Genomic DNA, 18,418 nt, shown 5'->3' with positions numbered 1-18,418 from the left:
AGCATAGAGGTAGACATTGGGTATAAATGGAGGACACTGGTCCTGTGCTCATAATGACTTCTCCCTAGTGGTTGTGAGGAAGAGGAGGGCCTCAGCAGCATGGCTGACTGCACAGATATCATTACTCCGCTCAGTACCGGCTACAACACCCGCACTAACAGTATGGAGCAGATGTCTTCTGCCGTCGGCTGGGAGGACAGTCCATCAGATAAAGGCTCCCTGGAAATCCAGCCAACAAGACGCTCCCGTACTGCCAGCGAACTGCTGGTCTGCAGGTAACCACTGCTACATAATGCAGCCATTCCTGTGACATCTGCAGTGTTCTCTACCAGTTTTTTTTTTTTTTTTTTCCTTATCGTATGTTCTCAATATTACATGTCTCCATACGACAGGCCGCTCACATTCCCTGAACTCTCCGACTCACAGCGTTTCTTCAGGTCACAGAGTCGACCATTAAGGTTTTTGTTTGCCCTCTATCACTTGGTCGCGGCTCACTCTGAATTACTCTGCTACTTCATCATCGTCCTAAATAACATGGTGAGCGCTTCGCTCATTTCGCTCTTTCTCCCCATCCTGGTCTTCTTGTGGGCCATGCTGGCCATACACCGGCCAAGCAAGCGCTTTTGGATGACTGCTATAATTTATACAGAGGTACGTCGGCCATCAGTTTGGTATTAATGCATCACTGGCGTTTATCCCATTAAATACCTAGAACCCTTGTCGTGCTCTTCATCCTGCAGATTATGGTGGTGATTAAATACCTCGGTCAGTTTGGTTTCTTCCCATGGAATAGTGATACCGTTCTCGTTCGCTACGACGGAAAACCATTTTTCCCTCCTCGCATCCTTGGCCTGGAGAAGAGCGACTCCTACATCAAATACGATCTGATCCAACTTCTGACACTTTTCTTCCATCGATCGCTGCTCATGGTAAGGAGGTTGTCACAAGTGTTTCATACCTGCCCCAAGGGCAACTCCTCACATACATCAGTATTTTATTATTTATTTTTTTCTCCCCAGAGTTATGGATTATGGGATCGTAAGGATTTGGAATCTGCAGAGAAACCTCAGAAGGAAAAACAAAGTGAGGCAGAAATCCAGTTGTCTGAAGAGCCGGATCCCAAGGGAAGTACCAGCTCTTTGCGTCGACGGAAAAGAGGAGAGTCGCAGACAAGTGAGCTGGACAAAGGTGGGCATGGGTGAGATGCTTGTCATGCCGATGAGATCAGGGTTTTGTGCTAGTTACATATGGGTGGGCTGTTAGCGTTGGTTCATATGGGTTTGTGAAGGACCAGTTTGTGTATACACTGCTCAAAAAAATAAAGGGAACACTAAAACACCACATCCTAGATATCCCTGAATGAAATATTCCAGTTACAAACCTTTGTTCATTACATAGTGGAATGCGTTGAGAACAATAAAACATAAAAATGATCAATGTAAATCAAAATTAATATCCCATGGAGGTCTGGATTTGGAATGATACTCAAAATCAAAGTGCAAAATCAAATTACAGGTTTATCCAACTTAAGTGGAAATGTCACTACTGAGGAAATAATGCTCAGCAGTGAGTGTGGCCTCCACGTGCCTGTATGACCTCCCTACAATGCCTGGGCATGCTCCTGATGAGGCGGCGGATTGTCTCCTGAGGAATCTCCTCCCAGACCTGGATTAAACCACAATCTGTGGTGCAACGTGGCGTTGGATGGAAAGAGGCATCACGTCCCAGATGTGCTGGTTTGGATTCAGGTCTGCGGAACGGGCGGGCCAGTCCACTGCATCAATGCCTTCATCCTGCAGGAACTGCTGACACACTTCAGCCACATAAGGACTAGCATTGTCATGCATCAGAAGGAACCCAGGGCCAACCGCACCAGCATATGGTCTAACAATGGGTCTGAGGATCTCATCCCGGTACCTAATGGCAGTCAGGTTACCCCTAGCTTGCGCATGGGGGGGCTGTACAGCCCTCCCAAAGAAATGCCTCCCCACGCCATTACTGAGCCGCTGCCAAACCAGTCATGCTGGAGGATGCTGCAGGCAGCAGATCGCTCTCCACGGCTTTTCCAGACTCTTTCACATCTGGCACATGTGCTCAGTGTGAACCTGCTCTCATCCGTGAAGAGCATAGGGAGCAAATGTCGAATCTGCCAATCTTGGTGTTTTCTGGCAAATGCCAATCGCCGTGCACGGTGTTGAGCTGTAAGCACAACACACACTTGTGGATGACTGTCCCTTATGCCACCCTCATGGAGTCTGTTTCTGACAGTTGGAGCAGACACATGGATGTTCGTGGCCTACTGGCGGTCATTTTGCAAGGCTCTGGCACAGGGCCTCCTGTTCCTCCTTGCACAAAGGAGAATCTAGTGGTCGTGTTGCTGGGTTGTTGCCCTCCTAAGGCCCCCTCCATGTCTCCTGGTATCTGCTCCTTGCTCTGGACACTGTGCTGACTGACACAGCTACCCTTCTCTCTACAGCTTGCATTGATGTGCCATCCTGGATGAGCTGCACTACATGAGCAACGTCTGTGGGTTGTAGACACTGCCTCATGTTACTGTACAGTACGTCTAGGGGTGAGAGCAATGACAGAATGCAAAAGGGACCAAAAAAACAGCCAAAAAGGATGAGAACAGAGAAATGGTCTGAGGTCACTCCCTGCAGAACCATTCCTTTATAGGGGCTGTATTGCTAATTTCCTATCATTTCTACCTGTTGTCTGTTCCATTTGCAGCAGGAGAAGTAGATTCACAATCAGTGTTGCTCCATAACTGGACAGGCTGATTTCGCAGAAGTGTGATTGACTTGGAGTTACATTGTGTTAAGTGTTCCCTTTATTTTTTTATTGACCAGTGTATTTTATGTTCTAATGCTCAGACCCTTCAGACCATAACGCTTTCTATGGCTGTTTCTGCTCCCATCATCATACACGTAGAGCTATAAATTATTTTTTTCCATAATATCCTATCAAGTCGAATGTAATGTATCATTTCTGGTAATAATCATGTAGGGTTCTGACAAAATATTCAATTTTCTCCTAGACGCAAAAAAGGAAAAGAAGCAAGATACAGAAAAGAAGAAAAGGAAGCCAGCGGCCATGAGAATGAAGATGGTCGGAATGAAGGTTGAGAATTTTTTCATCCGTCTGTAAGTGGTTTGCAGGTTCTTGGCTGAATATCCCATTTGCACATCAATGTTCACGAGGGGAATGAATGAAGTGAGACTCTAGCAATAGCCTTGTATAAAATCGCTTTGGCACATTCTCGCGTAGCAGATTTTTTTTTTTTTTTTCGTGGATTTAGTTGAGGATTTGATGCAGATTTATCCTCTGCATTGCAACATGCGAAATGCACAAAGAACTGATATGCCAAAGCTTTTTTTTTTTTTTTTTTTTTTAGAAGTTTTCAGCAATGTGTTAATGATATTTGTAGGAGTCTGGTCTGCTGAGCTGGCGCTGTTACTGTATCAATCTGAAGATCTTCTGCATGCAGATCCCTGCAGGAAAATACAGAGCAGCTCTGCAACATACAGCATAGTCCCCTGTGTGTGTCATACCATTACAGTAAGGTCTTGGGTCGCTGGCAGAGTAGAGGATTAGGAACGTCTATTTAAAATGTTATTATTCGCATGACCCGTTCCGGAGTTTACGATGATGGTCTGTGACCATGAGAAATGCCTCTTAAATCCTGACATCCACAGTTTTGCTGGTTTGATGTCACGTGCACCAAATAAGGGGCACATCTCGTGGCTCCCATGCCGGCGTCGCAGACCACAGTCTTGGACGTCATACTAGGTCCTGCTAATCGATTCTACAAATCTGAGTTTGGCTTGTAACCCCGTTCCTGTTGTAGGGTGCAGGGAGTGTACAAACCAGTGAAGGCTTTCTTCCACGACATCCTTCACACACAGTACCGAGCGGCCACCGATGTCTATGCTCTTATGTTCCTCGCTGATGTGGTGGACTTTGTCATCATCATTTTTGGCTTCTGGGCATTTGGGGTAAGTGACTGCGAAGTTTGTTACCAAATCGCCATTTACGACCACATCACCATTACATTGATCTCAGTCGCTTCTCCCCTCTAGAAACACTCAGCCGCTGCTGACATAACCTCGTCGCTGTCCGACGATCAGGTCCCTGAGGCCTTCCTTGTGATGCTTCTGATCCAGTTCTCAACTATGGTGATCGATCGAGCTCTGTACCTTCGGAAGACCGTACTTGGGAAGCTGATCTTCCAGGTGATACTGGTCATTGGCATCCATGTCTGGATGTTCTTCATCCTACCAGCAGTTACTGAAAGGTAAGAACCCCAATGTAAAGCCCAAGTCGTGTGGGGTCTATACACCTTGGCCTTGCAGTAACCTGATGACATTATTATTTCTGTATTCTCCAGGATGTTCAGTCAGAACACGGTGGCGCAGTTGTGGTATTTTGTAAAGTGCATCTACTTTGCCCTGTCTGCCTATCAAATCCGCTGTGGATACCCAACCCGCATTTTAGGCAATTTCCTGACCAAGAAATACAACCACGTAAACCTCTTCCTCTTCCAGGGGTAAGCCATCTTTAAGGTGTAAGAGCTTCTAACTACTGATATGCTGTCATTAGAGATGAGCAAGTCGATTCCTAGGACCCTCGTCAAAACTCCATAGCCGCTGGACGGGAGCCCTGTGAACCTCCTCCAACCTACCGGCATTCCCTTTGATTAGTCGGCCCATCACGACGCACATACGACACTAAGCCGGCTAATCAAGAGGTTCTGGAGATGTCGGAAGGTAGGAGGAGGGTTGTAGAATACTGACCAGTGTCCTGCACATTTACTTGATCCTCTCTCTCTCTCTCTGCCGCCTATAACATTCCGCTTTCTTGCAGCTTCCGTCTGGTCCCTTTCTTGGTGGAGCTGCGGGCTGTCATGGACTGGGTCTGGACTGACACTACCCTCTCTTTGTCCAACTGGATGTGCGTGGAGGACATTTATGCCAATATCTTTATAATCAAGTGCAGTCGTGAAACTGAAAAGGTAAGAATGAAATTCATGTCTATTAACGATCTCATCACAGAAGGGGCCCCTGCATGGGACCCCCCAAACCCTGATGATCTAACAAATATGGCTTCTATAATTCGGCCTTGTTTAGATTGCAGCTCATCATTGTCTGCACCGATCAGACAATCCTCATTTTTTCCCTCTACTTTTGCTGAACACCTTACTAAGAAAAAAAAAATTCTGGGCAGGCATCCATTGCATTACTCACAAGGGCTGAAATTATTTTCTAAATTCCTGTAACACGGCTCCAGAACGCAGACTGAGGTGTGAACCCCGCTGGTGACAATCACTTAATATTTATGGCACTGGCTCAGGGAATAATGTCACCATATCTAGAGGAATTTGGAACGATGGCCAGGGCTGCCTGCTTTCTAACCTATCAAGAATATTTTATTTTTTTTCTCACGAGGTCATATAAAGCCATTTGAGGAAGAGAAGAATAATAAAAAAGAAATTCGGAAAATGGCTTTTCTTTTTACAGACACACCCTTCTTTATAGCAGAGGAAAATTAATTTGTTACAGTGATGTCTGAATCATGATTTTCCGTTTTTCAAGAAATCTGCCAGCTGGTATCTGATCTTCACTGCACTGGAATATATATTTATATAATATTAATAAAAAAATATATAGTATATCAAGCGTTCAGAGAATTACTCTGAAGATATAATGCATTATACATTAATTTAGTGACAAATGGAAAAGTGAGACCCCAAATTGCTCAATTGGACCTAAAGGAAAAGCAAAATGAAGAAAACAGAATTGTTTTGTTTAATCGATCCTATTTGCACATATTCTTTTCCTTTTGGTCCACTTGAGAAATTTTCAGAACATTTAAATAGTTCTGTAAACTTTTGGAAGCGATTTCTAGTTATTGTAAAGTTTCTCTTCTTCAGAAATACCCTCAGCCTAAAGGACAGAAGAAAAAGAAGATGGTGAAGTACGGCATGGGCGGTCTCATCATCGTTTTCCTCATCTGTATCATTTGGTTTCCTCTGCTCTTCATGTCTCTGGTGCGCTCAGTAGTGGGAGTCGTCAACCATCCGATCGATGTGACTCTGACCTTCAAATTGGGAGGCTATGAGGTGTGCAAAACTGGCACAAAAAAAAAAGAAACATGGGGTTTGGGTGTTGCTGCGAGGACAGGACTATAAGGGTATGCTCACAGTTGGCGGTTTTTTTTTCCTGCACCAAAAATGAGCGTGGTAGCAGAGAAAAAAAAACCACTGCCTACAATACTTTCACCATTTGAATGAGTGAAAAATGCAGAAAAAGTTGAGACTATACAGATTTGACAAAACGCTCTGGTTCAAATGTGCAAGGAAAAAATAAGCGATTTCAGAAATCTTTCACTTTGCAAAAAACGCAGCATGTGAACAAATCCTAAGGGTAACGTAACTAGCGACAGATATACCAGTCACATGGTGCATTTTTCCACAACCTTCTCTTCCATTCTCTGCCTTCTTTCCTGGTACATGTGAACATATTTTTTTTTATCACTAATGCGTTGTGGTTTTTTTTTCACTTCTCCATCCAGCCGCTGTTCACGATGAGCGCTCAGCAACAATCCATCCAGCCCTTCACTCCTCAGGAATACGAGAAGCTCACCAGTGAATTTGATCGGCAGCCGGTGAGCGGTCACGGTTTGGTCAGAATATATTCCAGGTCTTTATGCTGTGGAGCAATGTACAAGTCTCCTCCTTCTATCTCGTTTCAGACGGCCATGCAGTTCATCACACTGTACAGCTACGAGGACATAGTGACTGCACAAATCGAGGGGAACTCCGGCTCTGTCTGGGGGATCAGTCCTCCGAGCAGAGAGCAGATGAGGAAGGAGCTTAACAACGGATCATCGGCCATTACACTTAGATTTACCTGGGACTTCCAGAGGTAAGACTTTCCATGGACCCGGTACATTAATGATAGCCACATTGCATCTTTTTCTGTACATACATCCTGCAAAGTGGGATATACATCAAACATGGAAAACTGGTAATATAGCGAAGAGTTGCAACGTCTGAAAACGATGCACAACAGAATGACACTGTCTACATCGTTAGTCAATGTGCCCGGGACAAATTCTGTTTCTCTATCACTTCATTGAGGGACACAGGTAACCATGGTGTATGCTGCTGTCGCAGGAGGCTGACACTATGCAAATAAAGTTAAAACTAGCTCCTCCTTCGTAGCATACACCCACTGACAGGCAGGAAGTACCCCAGTTTAAGCTTAGTGTCTGTAGGAGGCGGACTTGGATCTAACACCAGATCCGCAGTGTTTTCTTTATCGCCTTATTGGGGGACACAGATGACCATGGGTGTATGCTGCTGCTGCTAGGAGGCTGACACTATGCAAAACAAGAAACTTAGCTCCTCCCCGGCAGTATACACCCACCGACAGGCACCAAGCACCTCAGTTTGTGCTTAGTGTCTGTAGGAGGCGGACCGGGATCTCCCCAGATCCGCATTTAATCCTTTTCTTTTCAGGTTTTAGTTGTGTTTGATTTCCCCTTTCTTTTCCAGATACAGCATCAGGAAACGGCATGTGAGTTCATCCTGCTTTTCCTATTAATGCGGCTGAGCGAGCAATGTGGTATTGCCCACATCGCAACTCTCAGGCCTGCAGGCAGGACCTTTCCCTATCACCTTCGGGTGCTAGGGTCCATGGATAGGTGTCCGGTCCTTGCCGATTCCCCTCCTCATCCCTCTCCCAGGACAGGGCTGAGAGGAAGACGGCGGTCGCCAGTGGTGACGTTTCCCATGACACGGGGATTGGAGCCGTCTTCTGCACCATACGGCTGGTGCGGGTACTGAGGATCGTCTCTCCCAGCGGCCTGCGCTCTATCGTGGGCCCCTGTGGTCAGCCTCTTCAGGGACATCAGGTAAGCCTGTCTGAATGTTCCCTGCATCCCTGCACTCACAGACCTATCAAGGGCCACATTCAATCACGTACAGCAGAGTACCTCAGCGCTGGGGCTCCTCCTGTTTGAATTCCCCGCTCTTTTGACCCAGCGCCCTGACAGGCGCGCGTCCCTCCTGTCGGGGGGGGGGGGGGTCTGCGCTTCCTCTGTCAGCGCTCCCGGTTCTCAGTATTCAGCCCGCAGGGAGCCCGGGCGTGCCGTCGCTAGTGAAAGCTGAGGGAGCGCTTTCATTTTCAAAAGCGGTCCTTCCTCTCCCTGCGCGCGCTTTCTTCGCGCGCTTCTACAGCCTATCTCAGGGCTGCTTTCATTTCAGCCCTGTCAGTGTCTTTAACCGCACCCCTCCCCACTGGGGTCTCAGCCAATCGCGCGGTGCGGTGGCTTAGCTCCGCCCACCGCCAGCGTTCCTTCCTGAATTGCCCAGCTTCTTCCTCCTCCTCTCCGGACCTTGCCTGGGGGACACATCGCTAGCTTCTCCTGAACCTCGGTAGGCTAGACGCTGGCTATCCCTGGCGCCTAACTTAGCTTCTCCCCCGCAGTTTTTCCTCAGGTAGTGTTTTCTACCACTGAGACTTATGCCCAACCCTGCAAGGGCCTTCTGCTCCAGACCCACCGCTACTCACTACGCCTGCGCGCGCTGTAAAAAGAAGTGGGCTTCGGGTCAGTCGTCTCCCCTCTGCCCGTCCTGCAGCCCTTCCACCATGTCTGCCCCTCAGGAGCACTCCGAACCCCGGGCGGAGTCCACCCCACCCCCTGAGTGGGCCGTGGCGATGTCTCAGTCAGTTTCTGAGCTGACAAAGGTGTCTCAGTCGCTGGTCCAGGTCTTACAGCGGTTACCTCAGTTATCTGCAGTCACCTGTGCACCGACTGCCTCGCATAGTGAGTCGACAGCCCCGGACCGTGGCCCTCAGACAGACAGACCAGGTAGGGGCTCTAGGAAGCGGGTCCTGTCTGGCTCTTCTTCCGGTTCGCAGGGTCCCTCCACTTCTCTCAGGCTACGCTCCTCGTCTCGACATAGCTAGAACTCGGGAGATGGTAGATAGTCTCATATCGGCTATATACCAAACACTCAAGATAACGGAGGATAAGGCCCCCCCTCAGGAATGCTCTGTTTCCCTTAAGAAGGCGAGGCCTCCATCTCGAACCTTTCCTAATAAAGATTTCGACACTTCCTTAGCCAATCACTGGCAACATCCTGAGAAACGTTTCTCAGGCCGCAAGTACTTAGATGTACTTTATCCCTTCGATGCGGATCTAGTCACGAAATGGACCAAAGCTCCCGAGGTAGATCCACCAGTTTCTCGTATTTCCTCTAAGACGGTTCTTTCCCTTCCGGACGGAGCTTCTCTTAAGGACCCATCAGACAGGCAAATAGAGTCGTTGGCTAAGTCTATCTTTGAGGCATCCGGTGCATCCCTCTGCCCTATCTTCGCATCCGCTTGGGTGGCGAAAGCCATTTCGGCTTGGGCGAAAATTCTGCGCAGGGGCATTTCAGCGGCAGCTCCTCAGGACAAGCTGGCAGATTTAGCAGACCAAATTAATCACGCAGGCAAGTACCTTCTGGCCGCCTCCTTGGACGCGGCAGGGTGCGTAGCTAGAGCTAACAGCAACATTGTGGCCGTACGCCGCATTCTTTGGTTGAAGTCTTGGAATGCGGATACCACCTCAAAGAAGTCGCTCACCAACCTGGCATTTCACGGCACTAGGCTCTTTGGCGCCAATCTGGATCAGATAATCTCGGATGCCACTGGTGGAAAGAGCACTTCCCTTCCCCAGTCCCACCCTAAGAGGTTCTTTTAACAAGAAGGTTTCTCGGCCTTTTAGGTCCTTTCGCCCCTTCTCTCCCACAGACTGTTCACCCCAGCAGGACCGGAACACTGCTTCCAGTGACCGGAGAAAGCCATCGTATAAGCCGGCCCCTCGCTGGAGATCTAGGGGTCAGCCTTCCGGGTCCTCAGGCTCTCGATCCGGAAGGTTTTCATCTAAGCGACGGGTCACCCCCACCTGGAAAGCTTTCCAGGGTGGGAGGCAGACTTTCCTTTTTCAAGGACGCGTGGCTATCCGTTGTCGACGACGCTTGGGTCAGGGAAATCATCACATCTGGATACAAAATCGAGTTTTCTTCCCTCCCAAACACTCTGCGTTCGGTAATAGCCTCGATGGAGCCCGGGGAGTTTCTCTGCTCGGTGGACATACAGGATGCCTACCTCCACATCCCCATTTCGCGGCGGCATCAGAGATACCTCCGCCTTGCGATTCAGAACAATCATTATCAGTTCGCGGCCCTTCCTTTCGGCCTAGCCTCCGCCCCACGTGTCTTCACGAAGGTGTTGGCAACAGTCATGGCCATCCTTCGATCCAGAGGGATTCTTATCATCCCTTACCTGGACGATCTCCTGATCAAGGGCTCGTCCCGCCAAGACTGTCTTCACAGTCTTCACATAACCTTGGATGCCCTCAGACGCCTGGGATGGATAGTCAACAAGGACAAGTCCACTCTGCGCCCTACCCAGCGTCTGACCTTTTTGGGCATGGAGTTCGATACGAATCTAGCCCGAGTGTTCCTACCGAGGGACAAGTTTTCAACCCTTCGCAAGGGGATCCAGTCCCTTCGGCGCTCGAGGATCATGTCCCTTCGGTCCTGCATGAGAGTCCTGGGGAAGATGATAGCCTCTATGGAAGCAGTGCCATTTGCACAATTCCACTCTCGCCCTCTCCAACTGTTCCTCCTGTCCGTCTGGGACAAGACCTCGTTTTCTCTGGATCGCCCCATTCTTCTTCCGCTCAGAGTCAAACAATTGCTGACTTGGACGTTGTCGGCGTCAGTTCTCCGCGGAAGATCCTTTCTCCCGCCTCGGTGGCAGGTCATCACCACCGATGCCAGTCTCCTAGGATGGGGGGCGGTCTACTATCAGAGAACGGCCCAAGGGCGTTGGAACCCACAGGAGACTCTTCTGCCCATCAACCTTCTGGAGATCAGGGCAATCTTCCTCGCTCTCATTCGTTGGCAGCATCTTCTCGTAGGCAAACCGGTCCGCATTCAGTCGGACAACGCCACGGCCGTGGCATACATAAACCACCAGGGCGGTACTCGCAGCTGGCAGGTGATGTCAGAAGTGGCAAGGATTCTCCGCTGGGCAGAGAGTCATGTGCCGGCAATTTCCGCCGTTCACATTCCAGGGGTGGAAAACTGGACAGCCGACTTCTTGAGTCGCCAAGGTCTAGCGACAGGCGAATGGTCCCTTCATCCCACAGTCTTCAGTCAGATATGCCAGCGCTGGGGCACCCCGGAAGTCGATCTCATGGCCTCTCGGATAAACAACAAGGTTTCTCACTTTGTAGCCAGGTCCAGGCATCCATTAGCCGTCGGTTACGACGCCCTAGTAATTCCGTGGTCCCAGTTCCACCTACCTTACCTGTTTCCTCCGCTTGCCCTGATCCCAAGAGTGGTCAAAAAGATAGAGGGCATCCCGGTCATCTTAGTGGCTCCAGACTGGCCGAGACGCCCTTGGTACGCGGAGCTGGTGAACATGCTCACGGACGCCCCCTGGAGGCTTCCAGACCGTCCAGATCTTCTCTCGCAAGGCCCCCTTTACCACCAGAGTTCTCAGTCTCTGAGTTCAACGGCATGGCCGTTGAGGCCGCGATTCTGAAGGAATCAGGGTTTTCCAACCGGGTCATTCAGACCTTGATTAAGGCTCGGAAGCCGGCTTCCTCCCGCATTTACCATAGGTACTGGAAGGCCTTTTTTCGTTGGTGTGACGAAAACTATGTTTTTCCACTATCATTCTCAATTCCTTCCATTCTTGGTTTCCTCCAATCCGGCTTGGATGCGGGCCTATCCCTCAGTACTCTCAAAGGCCAGGTATCTGCCCTAGCAATCCTTTTCCAGACTGATCTAGCTTCCTTACCGCAAGTGAAGACTTTTCTTCAAGGAGTCGCCCATGTGGCTCCTCCTCATCGTTCTCCGATAGATCCATGGGATCTCAATCTTGTTCTTGGCGCTCTCCAGAAGGCGCCGTTCAAGCCGATTCAGGATATCCCTCTGTCTTTTCTTTCATGGAAGGTGGCTTTTCTAATCGCCATTACATCCATCAGGAGAGTTTCTGAGTTGGCGGCCTTATCCTGTCGTTCTCCTTACCTTATCCTCCACCAGGATAAGGTTGTTCTCAGGCCAGTTCCTTCTTTCCTTCCGAAAGTGGTATCCCCCTTTCACATTAACGAAGATATCGTCCTTCCATCGTTTTGTCCTGCACCTGCTCATCCTCTGGAAAAGTCGCTCCACAACCTGGATGTAGTGAGAGCCTTGCGTGTTTACCTTGCCAGGACCGCTGCCTTTCGCCAATCTGATTCCTTGCTTGTCATTTCTGAGGGTCGCCGGAAAGGTCTTCCGGCTTCCAAATCCACAATTGCTCGTTGGATTCGGTCTACCATCCTGGAAGCCTACCGTCTTCAGGAGAAACGGCCCCCTCCGGGGGTGAAAGCCCACTCCACCCGGGCTGTAAGGGCTTCTTGGGCTGTGCGGCACCAGGTTTCGGCCTTACAACTCTGCAGGGCTGCGACCTGGTCGTCTTTGCACACCTTTGCGAGGTTCTACAGGGTTCATACCCAGGCCTCCTCTGATGCAGCTCTTGGTAGGAAGGTTCTGCAGGCGGCGCATCAACCGACCTAAGCCCTTCCTTATTTCGTTCCTTTATTGCTGTTCCCACCCTCGGGACTGCTTTGGAACGTCCCATGGTCATCTGAGTCCCCCAATAAGGCGATAAAGAAAGAGGGATTTTGGGTTCTTACCGTAAAATCTCTTTCTTGGAGCCTTCATTGGGGGACACAGCACCCTCCCTGTTTAAGTAGTACCGTGTTGGGTCTGAGAGTCCCTTGTTGAGTTGGTACATATGTTTATGGTTTTTGGTTGCTTCTCCTACTGCTTTTTTCACCAACTGAGGTGCTTGGTGCCTGTCGGTGGGTGTATACTGCCGGGGAGGAGCTAAGTTTCTTGTTTTGCATAGTGTCAGCCTCCTAGCAGCAGCAGCATACACCCATGGTCATCTGTGTCCCCCAATGAAGGCTCCAAGAAAGAGATTTTACGGTAAGAACCCAAAATCCCTCTTTTTTCTTTCACAGATTTCTGTGTGAACTTATTAATTCTTTTCCCTTTGTTTTTCAGATACAGCTCGTCGGGTAACAGGGTGCAGATTGCTCACCCTGTTTTCCCACATTTAAGTGACCGAGAGAGCAGTGTGGTGTCACCCGCATCGCCCACTCTCGGACCCACTGGCAGGACTTGTCCCCTGTCCCCCTTTTGGCGTGGTTCAGGGTGACTGTCTGTGGCCAGTCCTTGCCTTATCCCCTCCTCACACCTCTCCTCGGAGAGGGCTGAGAGGAAGACTGTCACCGGTGGTGGCCTTCCCCCTTTATAATAAGGGGTCGATACCATCTTCTACACCGTCCCTGGTACAGGTCCTGGAATGTATGCCGCATCTGTCTGCTGCCACCAGTGCCCCAAACACCTCCCATGGTGATTCGCATGCACCCGACCACGACCTTCACAGGGACAGATCAGGAGAAGGAATTAGGAAGTGGACTCTGTCTAGCTCTTCATCCAGTTCACCAAGCACCTCGGTGGCATCCAAAATGCCCCTATCTACCTGTTCCCCCTCCTCGGAGGCGGACGTCGGGTCGGATGTAGCTTTTCAGTCAGAGCCTGACTCGGAGGTGGATCAGACTTCTAGGACGCTGGACTTGGTAGATAGCCTTATTTCGGCTATCGTTCAAACTTTCGAAGTAAAAGTGGAGCATGCGGCTGCTTAGGACATCTCCGTCTCGTCCCTGCCTAATCTCAGGTGTCATTGTACCCGTTCCTTGGCACGAACGGTTTTTCTGGTTTCTACTCGAACCTCTTCGTGCTCCCGAAAAAAGACATTTCTCCCCGATCTTTGACCTCGAGCAGTTGAATTGCCACCTTCGGATTCGCCTCTTCAGAACGGAGTCCTTGCGCTCGGTTTGCCCTCCATGGAGCAGGGGGACTTACTTTACTCTGTGGACATTCAAAATGCTTTCCTGCACATTTCTATTGTGTACGGCATCGAAGGTACCTTCGGTTTTGCGATACAGGACCATCTTTACCAGTTCACGGTACTCCAGTTCAGCCTGGCATCCGCTACCGAGGTCTTCACAGAGGTCATGGCAGCGGTCATAGAAATGGGGTCTTATGCCCAGCTTCACACCCACGCCCTCTTCAATTGGCCCTCCGGTGTACCTGTGACAAGAGAATTGTGATCCCTGGACTGTTCCCTGGAGCGGCCAGTGCTTTTACCTCTCTTCGTGGACACTGTCCGTCTCTGCCCTGCACAAGAGGTCTTTTCTCCCGCTCTGTTGGCAGATCATCAACATCGATGCCAGTCTTCAGGGTTGGGGAGCGGGCTTCCTCATTCTCGCAGCGCAAGGTCGCTGAATGTTCATGAGACCCTACTCCCCATCTGTCTCTTGAAGATCAAGGCAATTCTTCTTGCCCTCCTCCGCTGGCAGTCTCTCCTCGCAGGCAAGCCAGTCCACAGTCAGTCGGACTTTGTCACAGCTGTGGCTTACATAGTAGTAGTAGTAGTAATAATAATAGTATTTATGTTTGTATGGCGCTGGCATATTCCCATATTCTGCAGCGCTTTACAGTTTGCACACATCACCGCTGTCCCAGATGAGGCTCACAATCTGAATTCCCTATCAGTATGTCTTTGGAACATAAGCCACCAAGGTGGGACTCACAACTCATGGATCAGGGTAGAGGTAGCAATGATCCTGTGTTGGGCAGACGACCACATCCCCGCCATATCAGCCATCCACATTCCAGAGGTAAACTACTAGGAAGCCTATTTTTTTGTATCATTGGGGGTTAGCGTCAGGCGAGTAGTCTTTCAACACTGCCGTCTTCGGCTAAATTTGTCGGAGGTAGGGCATTCCGGATGCCCACCTAATGACTTCTCGAACGAACCAAAAGGTTCCCCGGTACGTTACCAGGTTCCAGGATCCGATGGCTGTCGGCTGCGACGCACTTGTGATTCCGTGGTCCCAGTTTCAGATGCCTCTTCTGTCCCTCCTCTTCCCTTAATCAAGAGTCAAAAAAAAAAAATAAAATCAGTCAGAAGTGTTTCCAGTAGTCCTGACAACTACAGGCTGTTAAGTCAGACCTGGTACCTGGAGCTGGCGTACATGCCCATGGACGCCTCCTGGGGCTTTCCAGACTGTCCAGATATTCTTCCGCAAGGCCTCTCTTTCGCCACAGTTTCACAGTCATTTAAGTTTAACGCCATTGCCTTGAAGCCTACTTCTGAAAGGGACTGGAGATTTTTCCCATCAGCTCATTCTGGCCATGCTTTGGGCGAGAAAACCTGCATCCTCAAGTTTCTACGACAGTTTCTGAAGATCTGATTCAGGTGGCGTAAGTACTACTATTTGGTTCCATTAGCCTTATTGGCTACAAGAGGAGATATCAGGGGAGTTCTGAGTTGGCAGCATTATCCTGCCGTCCTCCGTTTCTTTTTCATTCCACATTAGTGCAGACATTGTCCTTTCTGCTCTAGGTCCTTCCTGCCCCTCTCCGGTCCATACTCTGGATAAATCCTGGGGCAGTTTCTTGTTAGGCCTCGGCTTTAGAGGTTGCAGGGCCGCGTCCTAGTCATATTTGCATGTTATGACAAAGTCTTACAAAGTTCATACTTATGTCTAGTCCGATGCAGGCCTAGGAAGGAAAGGTGCTACAGGCGGCGGTTACGCACCGGCCGGCCTCAGTCCTTTTTTTCTCTGCATTCCTTCCGTTCCCACTCTTGGGGACTGCTTTAGGATGTCCCATGGTTACCTGTGTCCCCCAATGAAGCGATAGAGAGAAGGATTTTTGGTACTCACAGTAAAATATCTTTCTTGGAGCCTTCATTGGGGGACACAGCACCCTCCCTATTTGTTGTACTGGCTTTGGGCCTACGTGCCTTGGTTGTTGAGCCGGTACATATGTGGTTTGTTGGTTGCTTCTCCTACTGCTTTAAGGCTAAGTTCACACGTACCGGAACTCTCGCGGAAATTACAGCGAGAATTCCGGAATTCCAGTCCGCGGGAAAATCGCATTTTAAATTCCCGCGATTTTCCCGCGGAAAAACTAGCACTTTGCAAGCGTAATTAGCTTGCAGAATGCTAGCGTTTTCCAAGCGATCTGTAGCATCGCTTGGAGAACTGATTGACAGGTTGGTCACACTCATCAAACATAGTGTTTGACGAGTGTGACCAACTTTTTACTACTGAGGCCGCCTATCTAGCATCAGTAGTAAAAGATAAAATGCAAAAAAAAAAAAAAAAAAAATGGTTTTATTCTTACCTTCCGACGTCCCACGCATCCGTTCCCAGTAATCCTTTGCGAAAATGCCCGCGATGACGTATGTTCTCGCGGGATCGCGATGTCTCGCGGTTATTCGCGATGACCGCGAGACTTCGCGATCCCGCGAGAACGGACGTCATCGCGGGCATTTTCGCAAAGGATTACTGGGAACGGGAGCGTGGAGAGAGGCGGGAAGGCTGCGCGGGACGTCGGAGGGTGAGAATAACTATTTTTTATTTTTAAATTTTTTTTTACAGGGATATGGTACCCAGAGCCCGGAGGACAGTCTCCTCTCCTCCGGACTGTGGGTACCATCCGCAAATGTTCTGCTTACTTTCCGCATGGTGTGCACAGCCACATGCGGGAAGTAAGCGGAACAATGCATTCCTATGGGTGCGGAATCGCCGCGATTCCGCAAATTAATGAGCATGCTGTGGTTTTTACCGCGATGCGATTCCGCCGCGGTAAAAACCGCAGCATTAGCACAGCATTGCAGAATCCCATAGGAATGCATGGGATGCTTATTTTTCGCGTTTTCGCGGCAAAATCGCGCGGTTAAAACCGCTGCGGAAACGCGAAAAAAACGCCACGTGTGAACTCAGCCTAACACTTAACTGAGGTACTTCCTGCCTGTCAGTGGGTGTATGCTACGGAGGAGGAGCCAGTTTTTACTTTATTTGCATAGTGTCAGCCTCCTAGCGACAGCAGCATACACCCATGGTTACCTGTGTCCCCAAATGAAAGCTCCAAGAAAGAGATTTTACGGTGAGTACCAAAAATCCTTCTTTGGCGGGGAATCAAATGCAAACCCCGACTGAGATATTGGGGTCTACCCCCTACGTTCAATGTGAACTTTGCCGCAGCGGCGTTACCCTCTCAATGAATCGGACCCCTCATCAAGACCGACATTAACAACCCCGAGCTTAGTGAACTGGGACCACTCTATTACTATTCCAACACTTGCTGTAATTAAAATCCCTTTAAATGTATTGCGAATTTTGACTATTCCAGGGATCTGGCTAAAGGGGGCACTGTTGAACACACATCAGAGAAGCACACTAAGGACCTGGAGCCGGGGAGTGAGGTACGGATGCAGCTGGCCAACCTCTTAGAAGGCACCCGAGTTACCCCCGTGTAAGTGCTCAGATACTTGAAGCTTTGTGCACCTTACTACTGATCGAATGCAAAATGTTCAATTATTCACTTCCCCCTCTCTCCACAGATGTGTCCCTCACTTATTTCCAAAGTATATCCGAGCCCCTAATGGACCAGAGGCAAATCCTGTGAAACAGCTGCAGCCCGGTAGGAGAATTCTGTCTACACACCGCTCTTCTTTTTCACTATCTTGTCACATAAAAGGAGATTTTAGCAGCCAAGTGCCATATTTTTTAGACTAAAAGATGCATTCTTTTATCAAGAAAAACTCTTATTAAAAAATGTGTGCTTCTTATAGTCTTAGAGGCAGCTTACTGTGATGGAGGAGAAAGCTAACACTGCATCCCTCCCGATCACAGAGAGAACTGCTCTCTCCTGCTGCCATACACTGAGTTACAGTTGTGCTCAAAAGTTTACATACCCCGGCAGAATTTTTGCTTTCTTTTGCCTTTTTTTCAGAGAATATAAATTATAACACCAAAACTTTTTCTCCACTCATGGTTAGTGGTTGGGTGAAGCCATTTATTGTCAGACTACTGTGTTTTCTCTTGTTAACTTATAATGACAACCCAAAACATCCAAATGACCCTGCTCAAAAGTTCACATACCCTGGTGATTTTGGCCTGATAGCATGCACAGAAGTTGACACAAATGGGTTTGAATGGCTACTAAAGGTAACATCCTCACTTGTGACCTGTTTGCTTGTGATCAGTGTGTTTGCATAAGACTGTGTACCCATGTAAGCGTTTTTTTGCGTTTTTCCTGGTAAAAACGCTTCAAAATCGCATACAAGAAGCATCCCATTCATTTTAATGATTTCCGCACTTTTTGTGCACATTGATGCGTTTTTTTTTCCGCGGGAAAAACGCATTGTGGTAAAAAACAGCATGCTCATTAATTTTGCGTAAAAAAAATGCATTTCTAGCTGTTTTCTATGAGACTGGAGACGCGCGG

At 49.0% G+C, this 18,418-nt stretch overlaps 1 protein-coding gene across 4 annotated transcripts in view; it reads left to right on the top strand.

The window, feature by feature from the left end:
- PIEZO1 (piezo type mechanosensitive ion channel component 1 (Er blood group)) overlaps positions 1 to 18,418 on the top strand; it is a 156,727-nt gene that overhangs the window by 134,959 nt on the left and 3,350 nt on the right. For all 4 annotated transcript variants that reach the window (XM_073583269.1, XM_073583277.1, XM_073583261.1 and 1 more), the window contains exons 36-49: positions 69 to 275; positions 393 to 651; positions 741 to 929; positions 1,020 to 1,188; positions 3,038 to 3,143; positions 3,848 to 3,995; positions 4,080 to 4,294; positions 4,388 to 4,546; positions 4,864 to 5,011; positions 5,930 to 6,118; positions 6,571 to 6,663; positions 6,751 to 6,923; positions 17,321 to 17,443; positions 17,532 to 17,611. In XM_073583269.1, coding sequence (XP_073439370.1) covers positions 69 to 275; positions 393 to 651; positions 741 to 929; positions 1,020 to 1,188; positions 3,038 to 3,143; positions 3,848 to 3,995; positions 4,080 to 4,294; positions 4,388 to 4,546; positions 4,864 to 5,011; positions 5,930 to 6,118; positions 6,571 to 6,663; positions 6,751 to 6,923; positions 17,321 to 17,443; positions 17,532 to 17,611 — 2,258 coding nt within the window. The remainder of the gene's footprint in view (positions 1 to 68; positions 276 to 392; positions 652 to 740; positions 930 to 1,019; positions 1,189 to 3,037; positions 3,144 to 3,847; positions 3,996 to 4,079; positions 4,295 to 4,387; positions 4,547 to 4,863; positions 5,012 to 5,929; positions 6,119 to 6,570; positions 6,664 to 6,750; positions 6,924 to 17,320; positions 17,444 to 17,531; positions 17,612 to 18,418) is intronic.

The sequence above is a fragment of the Dendrobates tinctorius genome, unplaced genomic scaffold (assembly GCF_039654945.1).
Source record: "Dendrobates tinctorius isolate UK_male_01 unplaced genomic scaffold, ASM3965494v1 ptg000009l, whole genome shotgun sequence".
NCBI classification, from domain to species: Eukaryota; Metazoa; Chordata; class Amphibia; order Anura; family Dendrobatidae; genus Dendrobates; species Dendrobates tinctorius.
This window is presented reverse-complemented; position numbering and strand designations above follow the sequence as displayed.